We start from the raw sequence: 19,187 nt of genomic DNA, 5'->3' as shown, positions 1-19,187 counted from the left end.
TCTATATCAGGATTTATAAACCTGAACGTCTTTTAAATGAAACCAACACACAGGAAGAACTGATTCTCATCGTTAACGTGGACTTAAGAATGCGAGATTCATCGACTCACACATTCCGGTGCTTTCTGTCAAGTGATCAGGAAGTTTAGCGCAGAACATCCAAAAACGTTAGCCGCAAACACGAACATTTCTGATTGGATCCCACAAACGACCTGCTGGGTAAACACATGCCCACTATTCAAACTTTTAGATTTGTCTTTCCATATTCTTTCACAATAAGTCTTTTACATCATACTACTTGAACTGGATCCAGTACCACAGTGGCGTGGCCCTGCCTGTCGCCAGGACAACCGTTATAGCCATCTTCTTGGGGGGGTCAGTCATTACTTCCTGCGATGCAGAAAGTGAGGACAAGAAAAAAAAAAAAAAACGACTTAAGAGAATTTGACAATCAGAAAATAAATTTATGAATTTAAATCAAAACATTAAAAATGTAAGGATCAGCTGATTGAAACTTTATTTACAAACAGAAGCGACACAAACATTTCAGATTTTATTTTGTACAAAAACAGACAAGCCCTGCCCCCTCTCTCACAAACAGGAAACTGAAATCAGAGACAAGCACAAACTAAAACTTTAAAAACCAACAGGAAGTAGATTTTATTTAAATGTGAGAAAAGCAGCAGCAGGGGGCGCTCGTGAGTCCAACAGAATAATGAGTAAAAAGAAACACCATTCTTTTACGTTTTCATTGTCATCGTTTTTTTACAGTGCAGAAAAGGAAGTACAAAGTCAAATTCAAAGTAGAAGTAAAAGTGTTTAAATGAATAAGATAGAGGTTTGACAATAAACTGCCTATCCTTTCACAATAAAAGAACCAATGAAAACAAAGAAACTTCAAAATAAAAGTTTTTCATCATGAGACCTCTCAGAGGGCCACGACCCCCAGGTTGGGAACCTTCACGACTACAACTATGAAAACACAGTTTCCTGTTGAGGCTCAGAGAGAATTCTGGGAAATGAAGTGTGAAGATTTCAGAGGGAATACACAAAAAAAAGGGTTGAATTTACAGAAACATCACATGTTGTAAATGTGAGCAGGAAACACGTGTGACTCGCTGTGATGTCACTTCCCTTTACACAGGATCAGCAAATTAAAAGTTTGGACCAAGCTTCTTTTTTTTTTTTACATTTTTTCAAATATTTTAATTCACATTTAACTGATGATGTCATCAAACATATAAAAATAAATGATGTCATCATGAACTTGGTTTAATTTTATTCATTATTTCAAAAAGAAAAAAAGTCCAGAACACTGCTGACTGTCAAAATAAAAGCCTCTACAGATCACCTACGGTACCGTCCCCTCTCCTTCTCCCTCTCTCTCTCTCTGTCTCTCTCCCTCACTCGCTCTCGCTCTCTCCGTGGTCCAGCACGCTCACGTTCACGCTGCCGCTCACGCTCACGCCTGCTGCTGACCACCGCCTGCGTCCGCCGCAGGAAGTCATCCACACGCATGTCATAGTCGTGCTGCATGATGGGAAAAAGATACACAAGTAAATTTATGTGAAAAAAACAAAAAAGTAGAAACAGAATAAAAACAACAAAGGACTCACCGGGCTGGAGGTGAAGGCGCGATGTTGTGGAGGGCGCTGTTTGTCTCTGAAGCGAGGGGGTGGAGCCTCATGGGGCGGCATTGGGGGGTGGTGGTGGTGATGGTAAGCCTGGTGAGGAGGGGGTGGGGGGTGGCTGTGGTGGTAGTAGGGAGGGTGGTGGGGGGGCGGCTGCTCCACGCCAGGATACGCCGCCTGATGACATCATATGATTAGTGAAGTCAGAGGTTAAAAATATGACCAACGATTATCTGACAGATCAAAAGTGTGTACCAGGGTCTGCCAGGGGGCGGGGGGTCCCACGTTATGGTGATAATCTCTCATGTAGTCGTTGTACGACTGAAACAGGAAATGCATGTTAACACATTATCACACGATTAACAGAATAACGAGAAGCTAAGCTAACATGCTAACATGTCTCACCCCGTTGAGAAAAACGTCACGTCTCACACCGGAGAATCTCCTGAAAACAAACAAATTATTTTGTGACTGAAGTTGTTGGAGCATTCTGTCCATCATTTTTTAGTGGATAAAAATTCAGATTTATATTTAATCAAACTTTTTACAGGAGCAGTATGTAACTCTGACACCTAGTGTTTAAAATGGGTACTGCAGTCTAAATTCTAAACATCATGGAGAGCTTTAGGTCGGGTACAATCACTTCTATCTGAACCACTTCTCTTGCCCGCTTCCATCACTGCAACACCTGTTGGTTTGACCTGATAACTGCTCTCATATCTGGCAAACCGAGGGGCGTCCAAAACAGGCCGTGTGGGGGCGCCTTAAAACCATCTACCTTCTCTGGTCCAAACAAATCCAGATCATTCAGGACCAGAATCTAAAGTTAGAAGGAGGACATACTGGCTGCTGCATTGTTGTCAGAGAAGCCAGCACTTCAACATAGCATGTTTCCTTAATGTCTGATCATATAGTAAAGTCACTTTATCATTTCATTCACTACACATCTCACTGATTGGACCTTTCAAATTTAAAGACACCATTTTTTTTGAATCTCTTCAAAATAAAAGTTTTGGATTTCTAACAGTTTGAACATTTTAAGCTAAAACCTTATAAAACATTTTTTATCCGCCCTGAAGCGGTAAACTCAAACGTGGACATTTTTCATTTGAGGTATTTCACTGATGATTGCTGTTGTAGCTCCGCCTACTTCTTGAACCTTGTTTCAGGTGAGTGATGAGGTGTTTCTCACCTGTCCACCGGCTGGTTACGTAGATCCTGGACAAACCCTGAAAATTAAATGTCAACTTTCGTTAACTTTTACTTTTCAAACCGTTAACGAGCAGCAGCGACAAAAACTGGAAGCAAAGAACTTCAACAGAATAAAGTTCACCAACCTCCAGGACTGAAAACAGACTTTAAACATTTATGAAGAATTAACGACCAAAATGTTGAAATATATCAAAACAACAAACTGAAAAAAAACCGAACATTTGAACTGGGAGGAATGTCACAAAGTAAAAACACTTAAAAGGCGCAGTAACGCACACAGCTCGTTAAAAATACACTTTCAGTAAATCAGAGGTTTGACGACCTGCTCGCTGGTTGAAGTCGGGCGGGCCGTCGGCTCGTGGACGCTTCCTGCCGTGGAGGTCGTACTCTTCGGGGCGACGCCTACGTAGACAAGTCAACAAGTAAGACACACACGTGCACATGACTCCCTCACACACACACACACACACATTAATACAAACTGGAGAAAACTGGTCTCAGGTTTGATGAACCCTGAGAGGTCTACAGGTGAGTCCAGGTCTACAGGTGGGCCCAGGTGTAAAGGTGAGCCCAGGTCTACAGGTGTCTACATGTGAGCCCACGTCTACAAGTGAGCCCAGGTCTACAGGTGTCTACAGGTGGGCCCAGGTGTAAAGGTGAGCCCAGGTCTACAAGTGAGCACAGGTCTACAGGTGTCTACATGTGAGCCCAAGTCTACAAGTGAGCCCAGGTCTACAGGTGTCTACATGTGAGCCCAGGTCTACAAGTGAGCCCAGGTCTACAGGTGTCTACATGTGAGCCCAGGTCTACAAGTGAGCCCAGGTCTACAGGTGTCTACATGTGAGCCCAGGTCTACAGGTGAGCCCAGGTCTACAGGTGTCTACATGTGAGCCCAGGTCTACAAGTGAACCCAGGTCTACAGGTGTCTACATGTGAGCCCAGGTCTACAAGTGAGCCCAGGTCTACAGGTGTCTACAGGTGAGCCCAGGTCTACAGGTGTCTACAAGTGAGCCCAGGTCTACAGGTGTCTACAAGTGAGCCCAGGTCTACAGGTGTCTACAAGTGAGCCCAGGTCTACAGGTGTCTCACCCGGTCTGACCTATGTCTGTAGTATCTCAAACCTCAACAGGAACTATCGACTGCTTTACTTTGAAAATATTGATCCTGTTCATTTTATTCTGAAGTTTCTTCCCTCAAACATTTCCTCTTTTGAGTCTGTCCTCTGATTGGTCAACTCTCTGAACTTTTCTCGTAACTTTCTGGGCTCGTGTCTTCGTCGAGTTGGAACTGAATCGTTTAGTAAAATGTTTCCCTGAACGCTTGAATTGTAGATCTTCTTACATGAAGTCGTCCTGAAACACAAACAGCATTTGGACTCCTTTCTTTTCATACAAACAACAACAAACAAACAAAGAAGACGCCTCATAAAGAGACAACATACCGCTGCTGCTGCACACGAGCCGTTTGACTCCTCATTACATTAAACAGTTCCTCATCAGTCCTCCTTATTTTTTATGAACCCTCTGTTTGAAAGGGTGGAGGGGGGTGATGAAGATGATGAAGATGCTGTCCTGTCAATCAACATTCAAAGCCCGCCCCTCTCAGCCCAGCCCTTGCCCCCTCCAGCAACAGTCCTTAAAACAGAAACCAGAGATTTTTCTCTGGTCTGACACTCCTTTGTTGTTTCTCTTTTATTTTGAAATCTGTTTCCTGCCCCCTTGTCACCAAACACACACTCAGTTCAGTGTGACACACACACACACACGTTGTATGCAGTTCATTAGAGAGCGACACACACACTCCCAAACAAATACCAGCAGTCTGTCGCCATGACCAGCTCTTAGTCCGGATTCAGTGTGTGTGTGTGTATGTGTGTGTGTGGCTGGACGGGGGAGGAGGGGGGAAAACAAGTCCTTTCAGGGGTATCACGCTATTTTAAGTCCAAGTTGTTTTTTTATCGAGTCTTTTCCCTCATGGATTTAAGAGATTTTACCTCAATTCAACCAATGAGGAGGCTCGCCCCCTCTGACACACCTCGCCTTCTCATTGATTAAAGTCCAGAGGCCCCGCCCCCTTCATCACACCTCACCTTCTCATTGATTAAAGTCCAGCGGCCCCGCCATCACACCTCAACCTCTTACTGGGCAGAGTCCTGAGGCCCCACCCCTCCATCATACCTAACCCTCTTACTGGGCAGAGTCCTGAGGCCCCGCCTCCTGCTCACCAAACTGCACTTCCTTCTTAAAACCAGAAACAGTCCGCTCAGTGGTCCTCTCTGCTCTTATTTTGAAAGGGTCAGCCACAGTCCGGCTGAAAGCAGACCTTTTGATATTTTATTACTTCTGAAGTACGAAACTCCTGCAGAGAAAAAGCTTCAAAGGGAGAAATTTAGCAACTTATTTTAAATTTAAATAATTTAGAAAATAATTTTCTTCACGCCAAACTTTCAGATTTTAACAAAGAAAAACAAAATTTAACTCAAACTTCATTTTCTATGGAACAAAACTGTGCTGCTTATTTTAATCCTCATCATTCATTTGTGACTCTGAAGTGAGCTAACGAACTCGCCCTACACGGGATTTCAACTTCCTGTTTGACTCTTTGTGATCCATTGAAAAATCCAAACAGGAAACGGGACAACAACCAGAGAAGCAGCAGTGCTCGCCATGGGACAGCTAGCCACCGGCTAAAAGCAGCGGGCATCTCCGTTGTCCTGCAGCAGGTGGGGCCGTGGTTGCAGCAGAAGAACAGGAAGCGGGAGGAGGAGCTTGGTGATTGGCTAACCTTCCCGGTTCGCGCTGTGGTGGTCGGCCTCGAGGCCGCGGCTCCGAAGGCGTCCGACGCTTGTGACGAACTCGGCGAGCGACCTGGTGGACGTCCACGTTCTCGTCCAAGGGGAACAGTGCGCACAGCTGGGCTCCGATGTCCGGCTGGATCTCCTAAACGACAGCATGAAAACAGTCAGATGAATATTTAGAGAAAAGTTCAGCTCCAAGTCGAGCAGACGGGAGGACGCACCTGTCCGTCACGTCCTATTTTCACCGGCTTGTGCTCGTTCCAGGGGTTGGACAGGTGAGCCGTCTTGGTGAAAGGTAGATCCCTCCTATCAAAACATAGAAGAAGAAGAATTGATGAGTCCCACCAGGGGGATTTTGATGTTACACTGTGTGGCCCTCACGACCTAAACGTGCGTTTCTGGCTGACCACGGCGCTCTCATGACCGGGTGGTGATAAGTGTGGCGGCTGGAAACGATCGTCATTTAACGTCCTTTATATTCACGGTTCAGCTTTAATATCAGGCACAGGTGGTACAGGCGAGCCTGCATCTGTGTGGGATAACGCCGTCTGCACAAACGGGCTCCGTGCTCGCCATTAATGAGGCTTTAAAAGAGAAACCTGAAACGTCCTGCATCACATGAATAAAGTGGAACCAAACGCTGTGTCATGTGTATGTGTCATCTAAACAGCATTCATTTCAAACATGTAACATATAAGAAGGTCCTGTCTTACAGATCTCTTTATTAAGTCACAGGTAGTCTCACATCATATCTTATACAGTGAACCTCTATCTATCACTGTTATAGTATGACCTGATGATTCTCCGACACACACTGATTCGCTGCACCGTCCACACTGAGCTGAAAACCTGCGTACACGAGACCTGCCGTGGGATTTGAGCGTACCCTCCGTATGTTTGATAAGTGAGGGCCTGTGTGTGTGTAGCATGTTAGACAACAGACACTGAGACGTTTCATACTATACACCAGTACCCCCAACTATACACCAGTATCCCCGACTAGACACCAGTACCCCCGACTAGACACCAGTACCCCCGACTAGACACCAGTACCCCCGACTAGACACCAGTACACCCAACTAGACACCAGTACACCCCGACTATACACCAGTAAACCCCGACTATACACCAGTATAATACCAGTACACCCCAACATGAGGTGTCACACTCTGGGAACACCATTGTTTGTTCTGGTCGTTTGTGTGGTTTTAAGGTGTTAGGGGGTTAGGGTTGGGTGGTTTTTTTTACCTGCAGAGCCAGTCGATCTTGAAGACTCCTCCCAGCATCTTTGCATTCATGCCAGCAGGAAGTACCCAGTGAATTGGTGATCCTCCATGATGAGACTCTGAGGACAAACGAGCAAAACCTGCAGAGGAAGAGGACAGAGGATGAAGAGGACTGACATGTCAGAGGGGAGGAAGAGGAGGGAGGATGAAGATGACTGACAGGTCAGAGGGGAGGATGAAGATGACTGACAGGTCAGAGGGGAGGAAGAGGAGGGAGGATGAAGATGACTGACAGGTCAGAGGGGAGGAAGGGGATGTCTACATTGTGATTGGACGCTGAATGATTTGAGTAACCTTGGAACTTGCCGCTCTCCCTCACAGAGAAGACGAGGACAACACTACGAGCCGAGCGGAACGCTGCATTCAACTTCTTCTCGTTCACCGGCAGCGTCGACCACACACCCTGAAAAAACACAGACAGGTAGTAAATATTGACGTAAACACAGACAGGAAGTAAATATTGAAGAAAACACTTAGAGGGAATTAGTACAGGTGTGAAATTTAGTTTACCTTAGCTTTGGCCAGAGACACATTCTCATGGTTGTTGCTCTTTATGAGGAAGAAACGAGCGTCTCGCAGGATGTAGCGCAGCTTACTGGTCGGAGCTGAAACAACACAGCTAGTTAGTGAAACCTTACACCACAGGAGAACGCTGAACACATGAGTTAAAACCAGTTCATTGCAGTGTAGTCAGCACAATATAGTTCAGTATAGTGTAGTGCAGTGTAGTACAGTACAGTGCAGTAAAGTACAGTGTAGTAAAGTACAGTGTAGTACAGTGTAGTGTAGTGCAGTACAGTGTAGTAAAGTACAGTGTAGTACAGTACAGTGCAGTACAGTGTAGTACAGTACAGTGTAGTACAGTGTAGTACAGTACAGTGCAGTACAGTGTAGTACAGTGTAGTACAGTGCAGTACAGTGTAGTAAAGTACAGTGTAGTAAAGTACAGTGTAGTACAGTACAGTGTAGTACAGTGCAGTAAAGTACAGTACAGTGTAGTACAGTGCAGTACAGTGTAGTAAAGTACAGTGTAGTACAGTACAGTGCAGTACAGTGTAGTACAGTGCAGTGCATTACAGTACAGTGCAGTACAGTGTAGCACAGTGTAGTACAGTACAGAACAGTGTAGTACAGTACAGTAAAGTACAGTATAGTACAATGTAGTACAGTACAGTACAGTAAAGTACAGTATAGTACAGGTAGTACAGTACAGTGTAGGAAAGCGCAGTACACTGCAGTACAGCGCATTGTAGTACAGTACAGTGTATTACAGTACAGTACAGTGTAGGACAGCGCACTACAGTACAGTGCATTGTAGTATACTATTGAACTCTTCCAGCTCTATTGGTCCTTAAATTTGATATAATAAGATTAAATCAAAATGGCAGCCTTACTCTCCATTCCCTTGCGAACAGCTCGGACTGACGATGACAGTTTCTCCCGCTTCTTCACAGAACCTTTAAAAAAAAAAAAGCAAGGAGATAAGTCAGCAAAATTTTTTAATTTAGTGTCGTCACATTTGATTAAGTTTTAGTTTTCTACCCACAGAATAAGTCGAAGCTGTCGGTGTGAAAAAGAATGACTCAAAAATCCACATGAAGTATAAAAAGAGGAGAGAACTTTATACTGAAAAGGAAGCTAGATGGTTGTAGATTAAAGATATTTAGCCTGTTAGCGGAGCCCCGTGTGTGTGTAGTGGTTAGGGATCAGGTCATCCCCCATAACCACCATCACCTTTTCTGGCCAAGTCATCCACCTCTCTCCAACCGTCACAAATCTCGGCATCAAAATGGACCCTCAACTGAACTTTGAAGCCCACATTATACATCTGTGCAAAAACTCATTCTACCACCTCAGAAACATTGCCAAACTCTGTCCTACACGCTCCCTCTCAGATGCTGAGAAACTCGTCCACGCCTTTGTCTCCTCCAGGCTGGACTACTGCAACGCACTCCTCATCGGGATCCCTAGCAAGAGCCTCCAGAAGGTGCGTAAATATGAACACATCACACGCATCCTTCAGACACTACACTGGCTCCCCATTTCATTCAGGATTCAATACAAAGTCACCCCTCTCACCTACCAGTGCACCCATGAAAATGCCCCCCTCTATCTCAAAGAACTCCTCACCCCACAATCCTCCACACGAAGCCTCCGCTCTGGAAATACCAACCTCCTCCATCCCTCCAGGACTAAACTCCACACCATGGGTGACCGGGCCTTCTGCTCCTCTGCTCCCAGTCTGTGGAACGCTCTCCCCGAACAGCTGAGGGCTCCACAGTCTGCTGATGCTTTAACAAAGCCTTCTGCTTGTGCTTTTAGTTGCTTAGTTGATGAAATTCGTTTTTATTTCTACTTTATTTTTTTTCCTGTAGCACTTTGAGATTTTTTTGCAACAATGTAAAGTGCGTTACAAATTAAATGTATTATTATTATTATTAGTGTGCAGGCCTGAGGGGACAGGTACAAAGTCAACTAGTTTGCCCCTTTCTATGTATTGAACATCAAACTTTTACAGAAATCCTTTTCCTTGTTGTCATGGTTACCTGATGCTTCGGAGGCAGAGCCTGAGTGGACCGATTCGCCGTCCTCAGAAAAACTGACAGAGGAGGCGGAGCGGGAGTCGCCAGCCTCGCTGCGGGTGTCATAGTCATTTCCCTCACCGCGACGCTCATACTCCTCCTCTTCCTCCTCCTCGTCTTCCTTCTCTCCTTCCTCCTCCTCCTCCTCTTCCTCCATGCCCTCCTCCTCCTCCTCCTCTTCTTCTTCTTCATCATCAGGATCCTCTTCATCCTCCTCTGCGTGGGAGGCGGCAGGAGAGGAGCTTCCTGAGCCCGCTGAGCCATATTCCCCTGCTGCCTCCTCCTCCTCGGATTGGTTGACCTCCTCATGGGGACAGGGACTTGCCCGCTGATCGTCACGTCTTAACTTCTGAAGACACACAGGAAAACAATTTGATAGGCTGTCACACTAAACGCTGATTGGCTGACAGTAATTGGTTAAACAGCAGTGGTGGGCCGAGAGCTTCCCTCTTTGATGTGCTGCTTCAAGCTTGTTTTAATCACAGCGTTTATCCAATAAGATGTCACTCCTGCTTTGTCTGCTGAGGCCTTCAGGATTTATAGTGACACCCCATAAAGTTCAAGTTCATGAGGACAATATTGTTGTCATATTCTTGGACGAGTTTGACACGGGTGTATTATTTGATATGTCAGAGCTTTCCAGCTCGCCTCGTCTCGAATGTCAGATTGTAGTGCGACTTGATTGGTTATTGAGCCGATGTTTGTGGAACTAGCTGGCTCGCTCAGAGAAGACACGTTTGACTGAAGTGATTGCGAGTTGTTTTTGGTAACATTTACATTTTTAGCACTTCTGGTTTTTTGTGTGGTATAGATGTTTTTTAGCTAGCTCAGTTTATTATCACAGAAGGAGAAGAAGCGGGTTTGGGGGGCAGATTTACTGACCAATCGTTTCAAGAGAAGCAGCCCTGACCATGCCAGGAAAACTTTGTGTACTCCACTTTCCAGTGTACCTGTCAGCAGCTACGACAGGTACACTAGGCTCACATTGTAACGCCTTTTACTTCAATCTGATCGACTCGCCGCTTTCGCTTTGAAACCTTTAGTGTACCTGAGTGGATCAACGACTCACTGAATCGTAGAGCAGAGTTTGTGTTCTAATAACGAGCAGCTTTGCAGAGTATTTCATGTTTCTCTTTTAGCTTTACTAACAGGTTTTTCTAAGTCCGGGATAATGTCGTTTCACAATGCCGTGCACTTTGGTGTGCGTCTTCATATGTGTGTGTTACAACAGCTGGAATCTGTCTCGGCCTTATTCGTATATTTATTAATAACAGTATTATGAGTACCTGGCTCAGACCCTCCATGACTCTCGGAGGCTCTCTGCGGCGTGCATCCTCTCCTCCCCGGCTCCTGGTTGCTTCTCTGGCCCCTCGTCGCCCTTTCCGCTCCTCGTAGTATTCGTGACGGTAGCCGGTGGCGACTGCAGCATGACGTCCACGAGAACTGGGTGCCGGCTTCTTGGAGGAGGAGGAAGAAGACAGAGGTGGACCAGGATCTCTCTTATTGTTAGATGAGGACCTGGAGGGGGCGTGGCTTGACGAAGAGCGGAGCCTCTTCAGATCCTGGTTATCCGAGCGGTCACTCTTCCTCTTCGTTCCTGACAGTCAGACACAGAGATTAGAGCTGACCACACGGTCTCGACGAGGTCAGAAATAACTCACACGTGATAGGAATAGAAATATGAGTACTATTTTAATCAAAGTATTTGTTGTATTAGTCGTACCTTTTTTGTCGCTGATATCGCGCTCAGTCTCGGGGTTGTAGAGCTCATCGTCCTGATCAGGAGCTTCAGTCAGAAGATCTTCTAGAACATTCAGCTCTCCATCTGAAACAACCAGGAACCATTAGAGTTCAACCAGGAACCATATATGTATATTTATTTTCTAGTCTTCTGATGACTCAAAGCGCTTTCACACAGCAGGTCACACCTACACATTCAAACACTGATGGTAGAGGCTGCTGTGTAAGGAGTCCATCAGTATTAACTCATCCATTCAAACACTGATGGTAGAGGCTGCTGTGTAAAGAGTCCATCAGTATTAACTCATCCATTCAAACACTGATGGTAGAGGCTGCTGTGTAAGGAGTCCATCAGTATTAACTCATCCATTCATACACAGTCACACACTGATGGTAGAGGCTGCTGAGTAAAGAGTCCATCAGTATTAACTCATCCATTCAAACACTGATGGTAGAGGCTGCTGTGTAAAGAGTCCATCAGTATTAACTCATCATGTCACAGGTGTAGACAGCACACAGACAGGTGAGTTATTTATCGTCATTAAGTATTGGTTGAATCGTTCCGAACACAGAGTACAGGTGTGTTAAACATGTTCTACGCATGCGTGAATGTTGCTGTGTTTAAATCTAAGGCGTAATGAAGACGTCTGGAGTCACGTTATCGTCCGCTAGCTTCAGTGGTTAATTTACGCCACATGAAGTGAGTAACCGCGTGAGCTGCGGTTCGTTAAGTAACCGGTTCCGGTCCACAGTCACTAAAATGTTGGGTCAGTTCTGGTCGAACAGTGTGAGGGTATCGATCCGCTGCTAACACACAACATCTGCAATAGAACAAAGATACCACACATGTTAATGCTAACAGTTAGCTGCAGCTAACAAAGAGGCCTGCTCGCGCATTACCTTTGTCCTCGCGCCGGTCAGCCGCCATCCCAGCCGATGTCACGTGCTCCTGCCTCGCGCTCAGTTCACGCTACAGATCAAACTTTTGCTCCTGTCGCATTTAAAATCGAAATACTCAACAAGGAGTCCGCAGACAGCCGAGAGAGAAGATGTCGGACAGACTGTTGTTGTAGCTTCTTCTTCTTCTGTTACAAAGTCAGCGTCCAGATGAAATACCGCCACCTGCCGGACAGAGGAACACCAGCAACTTCTACTTCTTCTGCCGAGTTTATCGGGTTGGAAACCAGCTTACTGGTGCATTACCGTCACCTAGCGCTGGAGTGTGGGTCAGAATACATACTACTATTATGGGGAAAAATAATAATTAAATAAATTAAATAATCTTAAAGGGATACTTCACCCATTTGCATTAAGCTTTGTATCATTAGAAACCTGATAGTATTTTTGAATGGTTGTGCATCCCGCCCCCACTTTCCCCTGAGACGGGAAATCTTTGTATCTGAAAAGGAGCTTCCAGTGACGCAAAAAAATTGTCATTTTGCGTCATCGGCGGCTATTGCAGTTATAGCGGGGTGAAACTACAACGCTATGCTAACAGGCTCTATGGAGAAAGCTGATAAGAACCAACAATGGCGAAAAAATTATGTTTCAACTTCAAACTGATATGGATGAAGGATGAAGGTCTTGTGCTCCAATCGGATGTTCATGGCTATCTCTATGAGCTGCAAAATCTGGGAATCAGTTGAGGAAATGGCCTTATGTGTTGAAGTAAATATGTCTGTAAATTGGGCAGCAGTAGCTCAGGGTGTAGGGACTTGGGTTGAGAACCAGAGGATCGCCGGTTCAAGTCCCGGTGCGGACCAAATATGGAAGTTGGTCTGGTAGTTGGAGAGGTGCCAGATCACTTCCTGAGCACTGCCAAGGTGCCCCTGAGCAAGGCACCAAACCCCCTCCCCACCACCAGCTCAGGAGTGCCCGCTGTGGGCCGCTCCGTCACTCTGACATCTCTCTATTAGTGCATGTCCATAGGATCCTGTTTGTGCATGTGTATGTTGCATGGTTAACAGAGTGTAAAAAAACCTTGCGGGAATCAATAAAAGTAAAATCTTAAATGGTGTCTTTCATCCACATGAGCCAAAAAGACACTTTCTGACTTTTCTCGGTCAAAAAGGCACCAACTTCAAAATGTATTTCACATTTCTACTACATGACCCAATGTCAATACAGATTCATGTTTCAACGGGTGAAGTATCCCTTTAACTAGTCACATTTCTTTTATAAATTTCAGCATGGCTTTATATTCCTTCCTCAATAGTCGATACATTTTTTTATGTTTATTTTTGGGCTTTTTATGTCTTTATTTTAGTGATGGGACAGTGGATAGAGTCTGAAACCGGTTCGTTTTTTTGGGAGGGAGTACCGCAGGCTGGGAGCGGCAATGGAGAAGGCCCTGTCCCCCCAGGACTGATGGTTAGTTTAGTCTGTTGTTTGTAGTTTTTAATTTGTTGTTTGTAGTTTTTAATTTGTTGTTTGTAGGTTTTAGTCTGTTGTTTGTAGTTTTTAATTTGTTGTTTATAGGTTTTAGTCTGTTGTTTGTAGTGTTTAATTTGTTGTTTGTAGTTTTTAATTTGTTGTTTGTAGTGTTTAATTTGTTGTTTGTAGTTTTTAATTTGTTGTTTGTAGTGTTTAATTTGTTGTTTGTAGTTTTTAATTTGTTGTTTATAGGTTTTAGTCTGTTGTTTGTAGTTTTTAGTCTGTTGTTTGTAGGTTTTAGTCTGTTGTTTGTAGTGTTTAATTTGTTGTTTGTAGGTTTTAGTCTGTTGTTTGTAGTGTTTAATTTGTTGTTTGTAGGTTTTAGTCTGTTGTTTGTAGTTTTTAGTCTGTTGTTTGTAGGTTTTAGTCTGTTGTTTGTAGTGTTTAATTTGTTGTTTGTAGTTTTTAACTTGTTGTTTGTAGTGTTTAATTTGTTGTTTGTAGTTTTTAATTTGTTGTTTGTAGTTTTTAGTCTGTTGTTTGTAGGTTTTAGTCTGTTGTTTGTAGTTTTTAATTTGTTGTTTGAAGTAATTTGTAGTCTGTTGTTTAGGAATGTGTCATGATAACGAGGCTATTGATTGTGACCTATGGGGGGGGGGCGGGACAGGAAGCGGAGCTGGTCCCGTCATTCCGGAAGTCCACGTCATCTCACGGTGTTAGAGTTATCGAGAGAAGCCAGAGTGAGACCGAACAGCTCCGGTTCTGCTCCGGTCTGGAGTTCAAACTGTATAAAACAAACACGTCTTCTTTATTTGAGTAACGGAATGGCGGACGACGCCACCCGCAGGGCCGTGTCGCAGATCCCCCTGCTGAAGACGCACGCGGGGCCGCGGGACCGGGCGCTGTGGCCGCAGCGGCTGAAGGAGGAGTACCAGGCGCTGATCCAGTTCGTGGAGCAGAATAAAGAGGCCGACAACGACTGGTTTCGCCTTGAGTCCAATGCGGACGGCACGCGCTGGACCGGTACGTGTTGGTTCATCCACGAGCTGCTGCGCTACGAGTTCCGGCTGGAGTTCGACATCCCGGTGACGTACCCGGACACCGCGCCAGAGGTGGCGATCCCGGAGCTGGACGGGAAGACCGCCAAGATGTACCGGGGAGGGAAGATTTGCCTAACCGATCACTTCGCGCCGCTCTGGGCCCGGAATGCGCCGCGCTTCGGCCTCGCGCACCTCATGGCTCTGGGACTGGGCCCCTGGCTCGCGGTGGAGGTGCCCGACCTGATCAGCAAGGGGCTCGTGGTCCACAAGGAGGGTCAGCGTGAGGCTGTGGAGTGACGGGTCCGTCCAAAAGTTTAACAACTGACAAAGAAAGAACTGAGACTGTTAAAATATGTTCCGAATATAAACTGTGTGTAAATAAATGAGTGTTTATGAACATTTTTGAACTGTAATGATTAAAGCTGGACATTCTGCTGTTATTATAATTATAATCATAACTGTCCCGGGATTTTGTTCCTTCAGTCTCTGAAATGAGCCCTCCTTTGATGACAGACGCACCTCGACTTGTGCTCATTGAAGATGAGAAAGAATCAAAAAAATGTGACACGAGAAGTAAAGCCTCAAAAGAATGTGGAAACAGCTCAGTCCAGTTTAGTCCAGTGTGGTCCTGTTGGGTATGGTAAACCCTGATCTCGCGTTACCACCCAAACGTACGCTTATTTGGTAAACGGAGCGTAAGCCGGATGGCGATATCAACACGACACTGTTTGTGTGTGCAGTGAGGGATATCATTGTTATTATTTTTTGTATTTTGTCGACTTTTTATTCTGCAAAAAGTTTTCACATTCGCTCATTTAAAAAAACAACTTTTTTCAACTCATTTTGTAAACATTTATTTGAAGTCTTTAGTGGTTATGTAGTCTCGTTTCCTGTCAGTAAACTTGAATAAGCTCCGCCCACTCAGATGGAGGCCACACCCCATTCTCCTGCACGTTGCTAGGCGATGACTTCCAGTCCCAGCTCCTCACGGGGATGCTCCAGGTGGCGCCGTAGTTTGCTGTCACATAGTCGAGTGTTTCACACGGAACACGAACTTTGAGCTCCAGAAGCTCCGCCCAGCAGAGCGAGAAGCGAGGGAAGACGTACCTGACAGGTGAGACACAAGAGGTCATTAATCACCTGTAATTAACTTGTCATGAACATCCAGCCGATTTATTCTACTGGGAATTTCATTCATATTAAGGAGCCGTGCCTTTATTGTGAAAATACTGTAAGTAACACACTTGAACTTCCTGCCGCTCTTTGCCTGCGTCCCTCCATTCCAGACGATGTCTCCGTTCTCGTAGAAAAAAAAAATGTCCAGTTTGACGTCTTCACTAAGAAAAGAAAGTTCCAGACTGTCTTCTACCTGCATGTCAAAATAAAACACCAGCCTTCAGAATAAGACTCGCCTTCAAAATAAAACACACGGCTATAAAACACAATACATACGTTCAAAATAAAGCCACATTTTTCAACATAAAAGCATAGATAAGTTTTGAAAGTAAAGTTCTAAAATACTGATGAAAACCTTTACTCTCTTAAATATTTAAAGTAAACAGGAAGTGAAGTTTGTACTTTTCCAAACTTGTGTTTGAGGGACAGGCCAGCATCCCTGAACGCTGCGATGATGTCGCTTCTAAAATCCACAATGAAAATCCCGATATCAACATCTCGACTGTACGAGATGACGCTGCACTGCCTAAACCAGCCTGCAGGGGGAGACACATCCAACAACAACAGAGACACGTTAGCATGTTATATGTTCTTGCACTCTTCTCTTAGCATGTTAGCATGTTAGCATTTTACCCAGACATGTGCCGCTGCTGAGCCAGAACGGGATGTCGAGCTTCGTGAGGATTTGAGCGACCCGGTGAAGCAACGTCTTCACTTTTCTCCTAAAATCCAGCGACTGTGGAGACGAGTCCTCAGGGTAGAGCTACATTCACACAGAGTGGAGAGAGAGAGAGTAACATTAGGAGATTTAAAGTAAACAGGAGGAAGGTGAGAGGACATTCAGCTTTATGTTGGGGAAGTTAAAATAAGATCTTCATAGCACCATGAGCCAGTTTGATCTTTTTAATTTGGAGCTGTTTTAAAGTCTCTTTTCTTCTGCTGGCTTTCATCTTAAATAAACTGAAGGTTTAATATCATTCCATCAGTGTTGACCTGCAGTATTATAATTCTGATGACTTCATTCATCGTGCGTGTGTACACGTGGGACTTTAAATAATAATAAGGTATGTGATCCATTCCACACACACGCGTTTACTTTTTATTCATAGATTTTTTTTTTGATTTTTTTATTATTTATTAAGATAAAATCTAGTTTTAATAATTTAATACCCTTCCTGTTACATTCCCCTTCAAGAGTTTTTATCCAGTCTTACTTGCAGGAAGTTGCGGGCGTCATGGTAACGACACTCCAGGAAGCGAGCGTGACGCAGTTCATACAGAAAGCGGGAAACGTTTTGTGGGACTCGAACGTCGAGGCCATCCAGGGCAGTCAGTACCAGCTCCTGCCTGCAGGGGGCGACACAGGAAACAGATTAGATCCAGTTTAATCAGCTGTTTAATTAACCTCATCTCAGCTGGTTGATTTGTTGTTGTTTACTCATTATCAACCAGCTGATGGTTAATTACCATGTATTTACTCGTCTCTCACGGTCTCACCTGTCCAGAGCTCCTGAGTGGCGCCCGTAGTCGAGCTGTCTGAATGGAGCGAAGCTTCGGTCGGCGTCAGCGCGGAGACGTAATGCCCCAAACCACATGTAGTTCCCGCTCCGCTCGTACAGGAACACTACCTGTATGTGACATCACCATGACGTCATAAATGGATGACATCACAATCTGTCTACGTGTTCTTAAGGTGTCGCTGGCTGATTTGGCCCCACCCACCTGAATGATGTAATCATGGAGGCGGAGCAGGAAGTGTAGGGGGATCTCTTCCCCTGATAGGGTGTCCAGACTGGCCAATCGTGGGTCCTTTCCTGTCAGTGTCAGCAGCTGGAAGCCTTTCTGCTCAGCAGCCAATAGGAAGCCAGGCTGACACACATCAAATAAAAACAGAAATATTTTGTATATTTTTCAGTATTCAATTAAATGAAGTTGAGTAAAATAAAATAGACGTTTCACTTCAAAGAATCTGTGATTCATTTTTTTCTGCGGGGACCCTGAACACAACACACACTCACATCGTACTTCCACAGGTTGGCGTGCAGAGCGAATGATGTGATTGGCCGGCCAGTGCACAGGAAGCTGCAGTGTGGCTCCCGCACCAGCCGGTCACGCTGCCTCAAAGCATCCTGGGAAAGTAGCTTCAGGGCAGCGGTATCAGCAAGGAACAACGGCAGCCTAAAGCGCTGAGCTAATGCTAAAAACTTCTTCACCGTTAGCTGTAACCAGACAGAGCATGATTGTTACCATGGAGACAACAGGAAGGAAAACAGGAAGGAAGTTTCAAAAATAAAATAAATCTGTTTGGAGAGGAACAACAGCTATCTGGTGCCCTCTACAGGTATCCTCCAGGCTAACGACAGCTCTGCTGCTAACGCTTGTTTTGGCTTACCCATTGGACGTCAGTGGTGGTCAGGTGACCTGTTTGGCTCAGGATGTGAGGGCCAGGCTGAAGAAAAAGGCATGTTGGGAAATTTAAACACGTTGGACTTCATTCGTTGATCATTTTAAACAAGAGAAAATTATAATGCTAAGAGCTTTGTAGCTAACAGCTGTGTTACATCCTGTTTATATCCCAGCTCTCTGATTGGTTATTTTCTTATCACTTCTTTCCACTTAAGTATGTGACTCGTGTCTCCCCCACCCCCAACGCTGTAAACCTAGGGGAAACACTGATGCAGTATTTATATTTAGAGTATCTAGTAGGCAGTAGGTAGTTTGTGGTTTCAGACACAGCCATAGTAACTGACTCAGAGCTTCAGTTACCATAGTAACTGACTCAGAGCTTCAGTTACCATAGTAACTGACTCAGATCTTGAGTTACCATAGTAACTGACTCAGATCTTGAGTTACCATAGCAACTGACTCAGAGCTTCAGTTACCATAGTAACTGCGTCAGAGCTTCAGTTACCATAGTAACTGACTCAGATCTGAAGTTACCATAGTAACTGACTCAGATCTTTGAGTTACCATAGTAACTGACTCATAGCTTCAGTTACCATGGTAACTGACTCAGTGCTTAAGGTACCATAGTAACTGACTCAGATCTTTGAGTTACCATAGTAACTGACTCATAGCTTCAGTTACCATAGTAACTGACTCATAGCTTCAGTTACCATGGTAACTGACTCTGTGCTTAAGGTACCATAGTAACTGACTCAGATCTTTGAGTTACCATAGTAACTGACTCATAGCTTCAGTTACCATAGTAACTGACTCAGAGCTTAAGTTACCATAGTAACTGACTCAGTGCTTAAGGTACCATAGTAACTGACTCACAACCCTAGTTACCATATTAACTGACTCAGAGCTTAAGTTACCAAAGTAACTGACTCAGATCTTGAGTTACC

The 19,187-nt window shown here is 44.8% G+C and overlaps 3 protein-coding genes and 1 long non-coding RNA gene across 4 annotated transcripts in view; 2 read left to right on the top strand and 2 right to left on the bottom strand.

Annotated features, from left to right (window-relative positions):
* Positions 1-494: 494 nt before the first annotated feature.
* On the bottom strand, positions 495-12,348 carry ythdc1 (YTH N6-methyladenosine RNA binding protein C1). The gene is made up of 16 exons (XM_061062002.1): positions 12,149-12,348; positions 11,232-11,333; positions 10,795-11,105; positions 9,473-9,857; positions 8,321-8,383; positions 7,437-7,531; positions 7,221-7,329; positions 6,889-7,006; positions 5,862-5,946; positions 5,628-5,782; positions 3,166-3,245; positions 2,824-2,860; positions 2,037-2,076; positions 1,887-1,952; positions 1,617-1,808; positions 495-1,530 (listed from the first exon to the last, which is right to left on the bottom strand). The coding sequence occupies exons 1-16, from the start codon at positions 12,174-12,176 to the stop codon at positions 1,348-1,350; spliced, it is 2,049 nt and encodes a 682-aa protein (XP_060917985.1). The 5' UTR covers positions 12,177-12,348; the 3' UTR covers positions 495-1,347.
* On the top strand, positions 3,276-4,244 carry LOC132992581 (uncharacterized). Its single transcript, XR_009676351.1, has 3 exons — positions 3,276-3,425; positions 3,482-3,509; positions 3,888-4,244. It is a non-coding gene; the product is annotated as an uncharacterized LOC132992581 (long non-coding RNA).
* Positions 12,349-14,296: 1,948 nt separating the features above from the next.
* ufc1 (ubiquitin-fold modifier conjugating enzyme 1) lies at positions 14,297-15,107 on the top strand. Its single transcript, XM_061061213.1, has one exon. The coding sequence runs from the start codon at positions 14,446-14,448 to the stop codon at positions 14,956-14,958; it is 513 nt and encodes a 170-aa protein (XP_060917196.1). The 5' UTR covers positions 14,297-14,445; the 3' UTR covers positions 14,959-15,107.
* A 392-nt stretch (positions 15,108-15,499) lies between these two features.
* fktn (fukutin) overlaps positions 15,500-19,187 on the bottom strand; it is a 4,188-nt gene continuing 500 nt past the window's right edge. The window contains exons 2-10 of the mRNA XM_061061211.1: positions 18,230-18,286; positions 17,856-18,056; positions 17,560-17,706; positions 17,335-17,465; positions 17,052-17,184; positions 16,471-16,600; positions 16,240-16,373; positions 15,906-16,030; positions 15,500-15,768 (exon numbers count right to left, since the gene is read on the bottom strand). Coding sequence (XP_060917194.1) covers positions 15,555-15,768; positions 15,906-16,030; positions 16,240-16,373; positions 16,471-16,600; positions 17,052-17,184; positions 17,335-17,465; positions 17,560-17,706; positions 17,856-18,056; positions 18,230-18,286 — 1,272 coding nt within the window. The 3' untranslated portion in view covers positions 15,500-15,554. The remainder of the gene's footprint in view (positions 15,769-15,905; positions 16,031-16,239; positions 16,374-16,470; positions 16,601-17,051; positions 17,185-17,334; positions 17,466-17,559; positions 17,707-17,855; positions 18,057-18,229; positions 18,287-19,187) is intronic.

Source organism: Labrus mixtus, chromosome 17, assembly GCF_963584025.1.
Source record: "Labrus mixtus chromosome 17, fLabMix1.1, whole genome shotgun sequence".
In the NCBI taxonomy this organism is placed as follows: Eukaryota; Metazoa; Chordata; class Actinopteri; order Labriformes; family Labridae; genus Labrus; species Labrus mixtus.
Note: the sequence above shows the minus strand (reverse complement) of the source record. Positions and strands in the feature narration are given on the sequence as shown.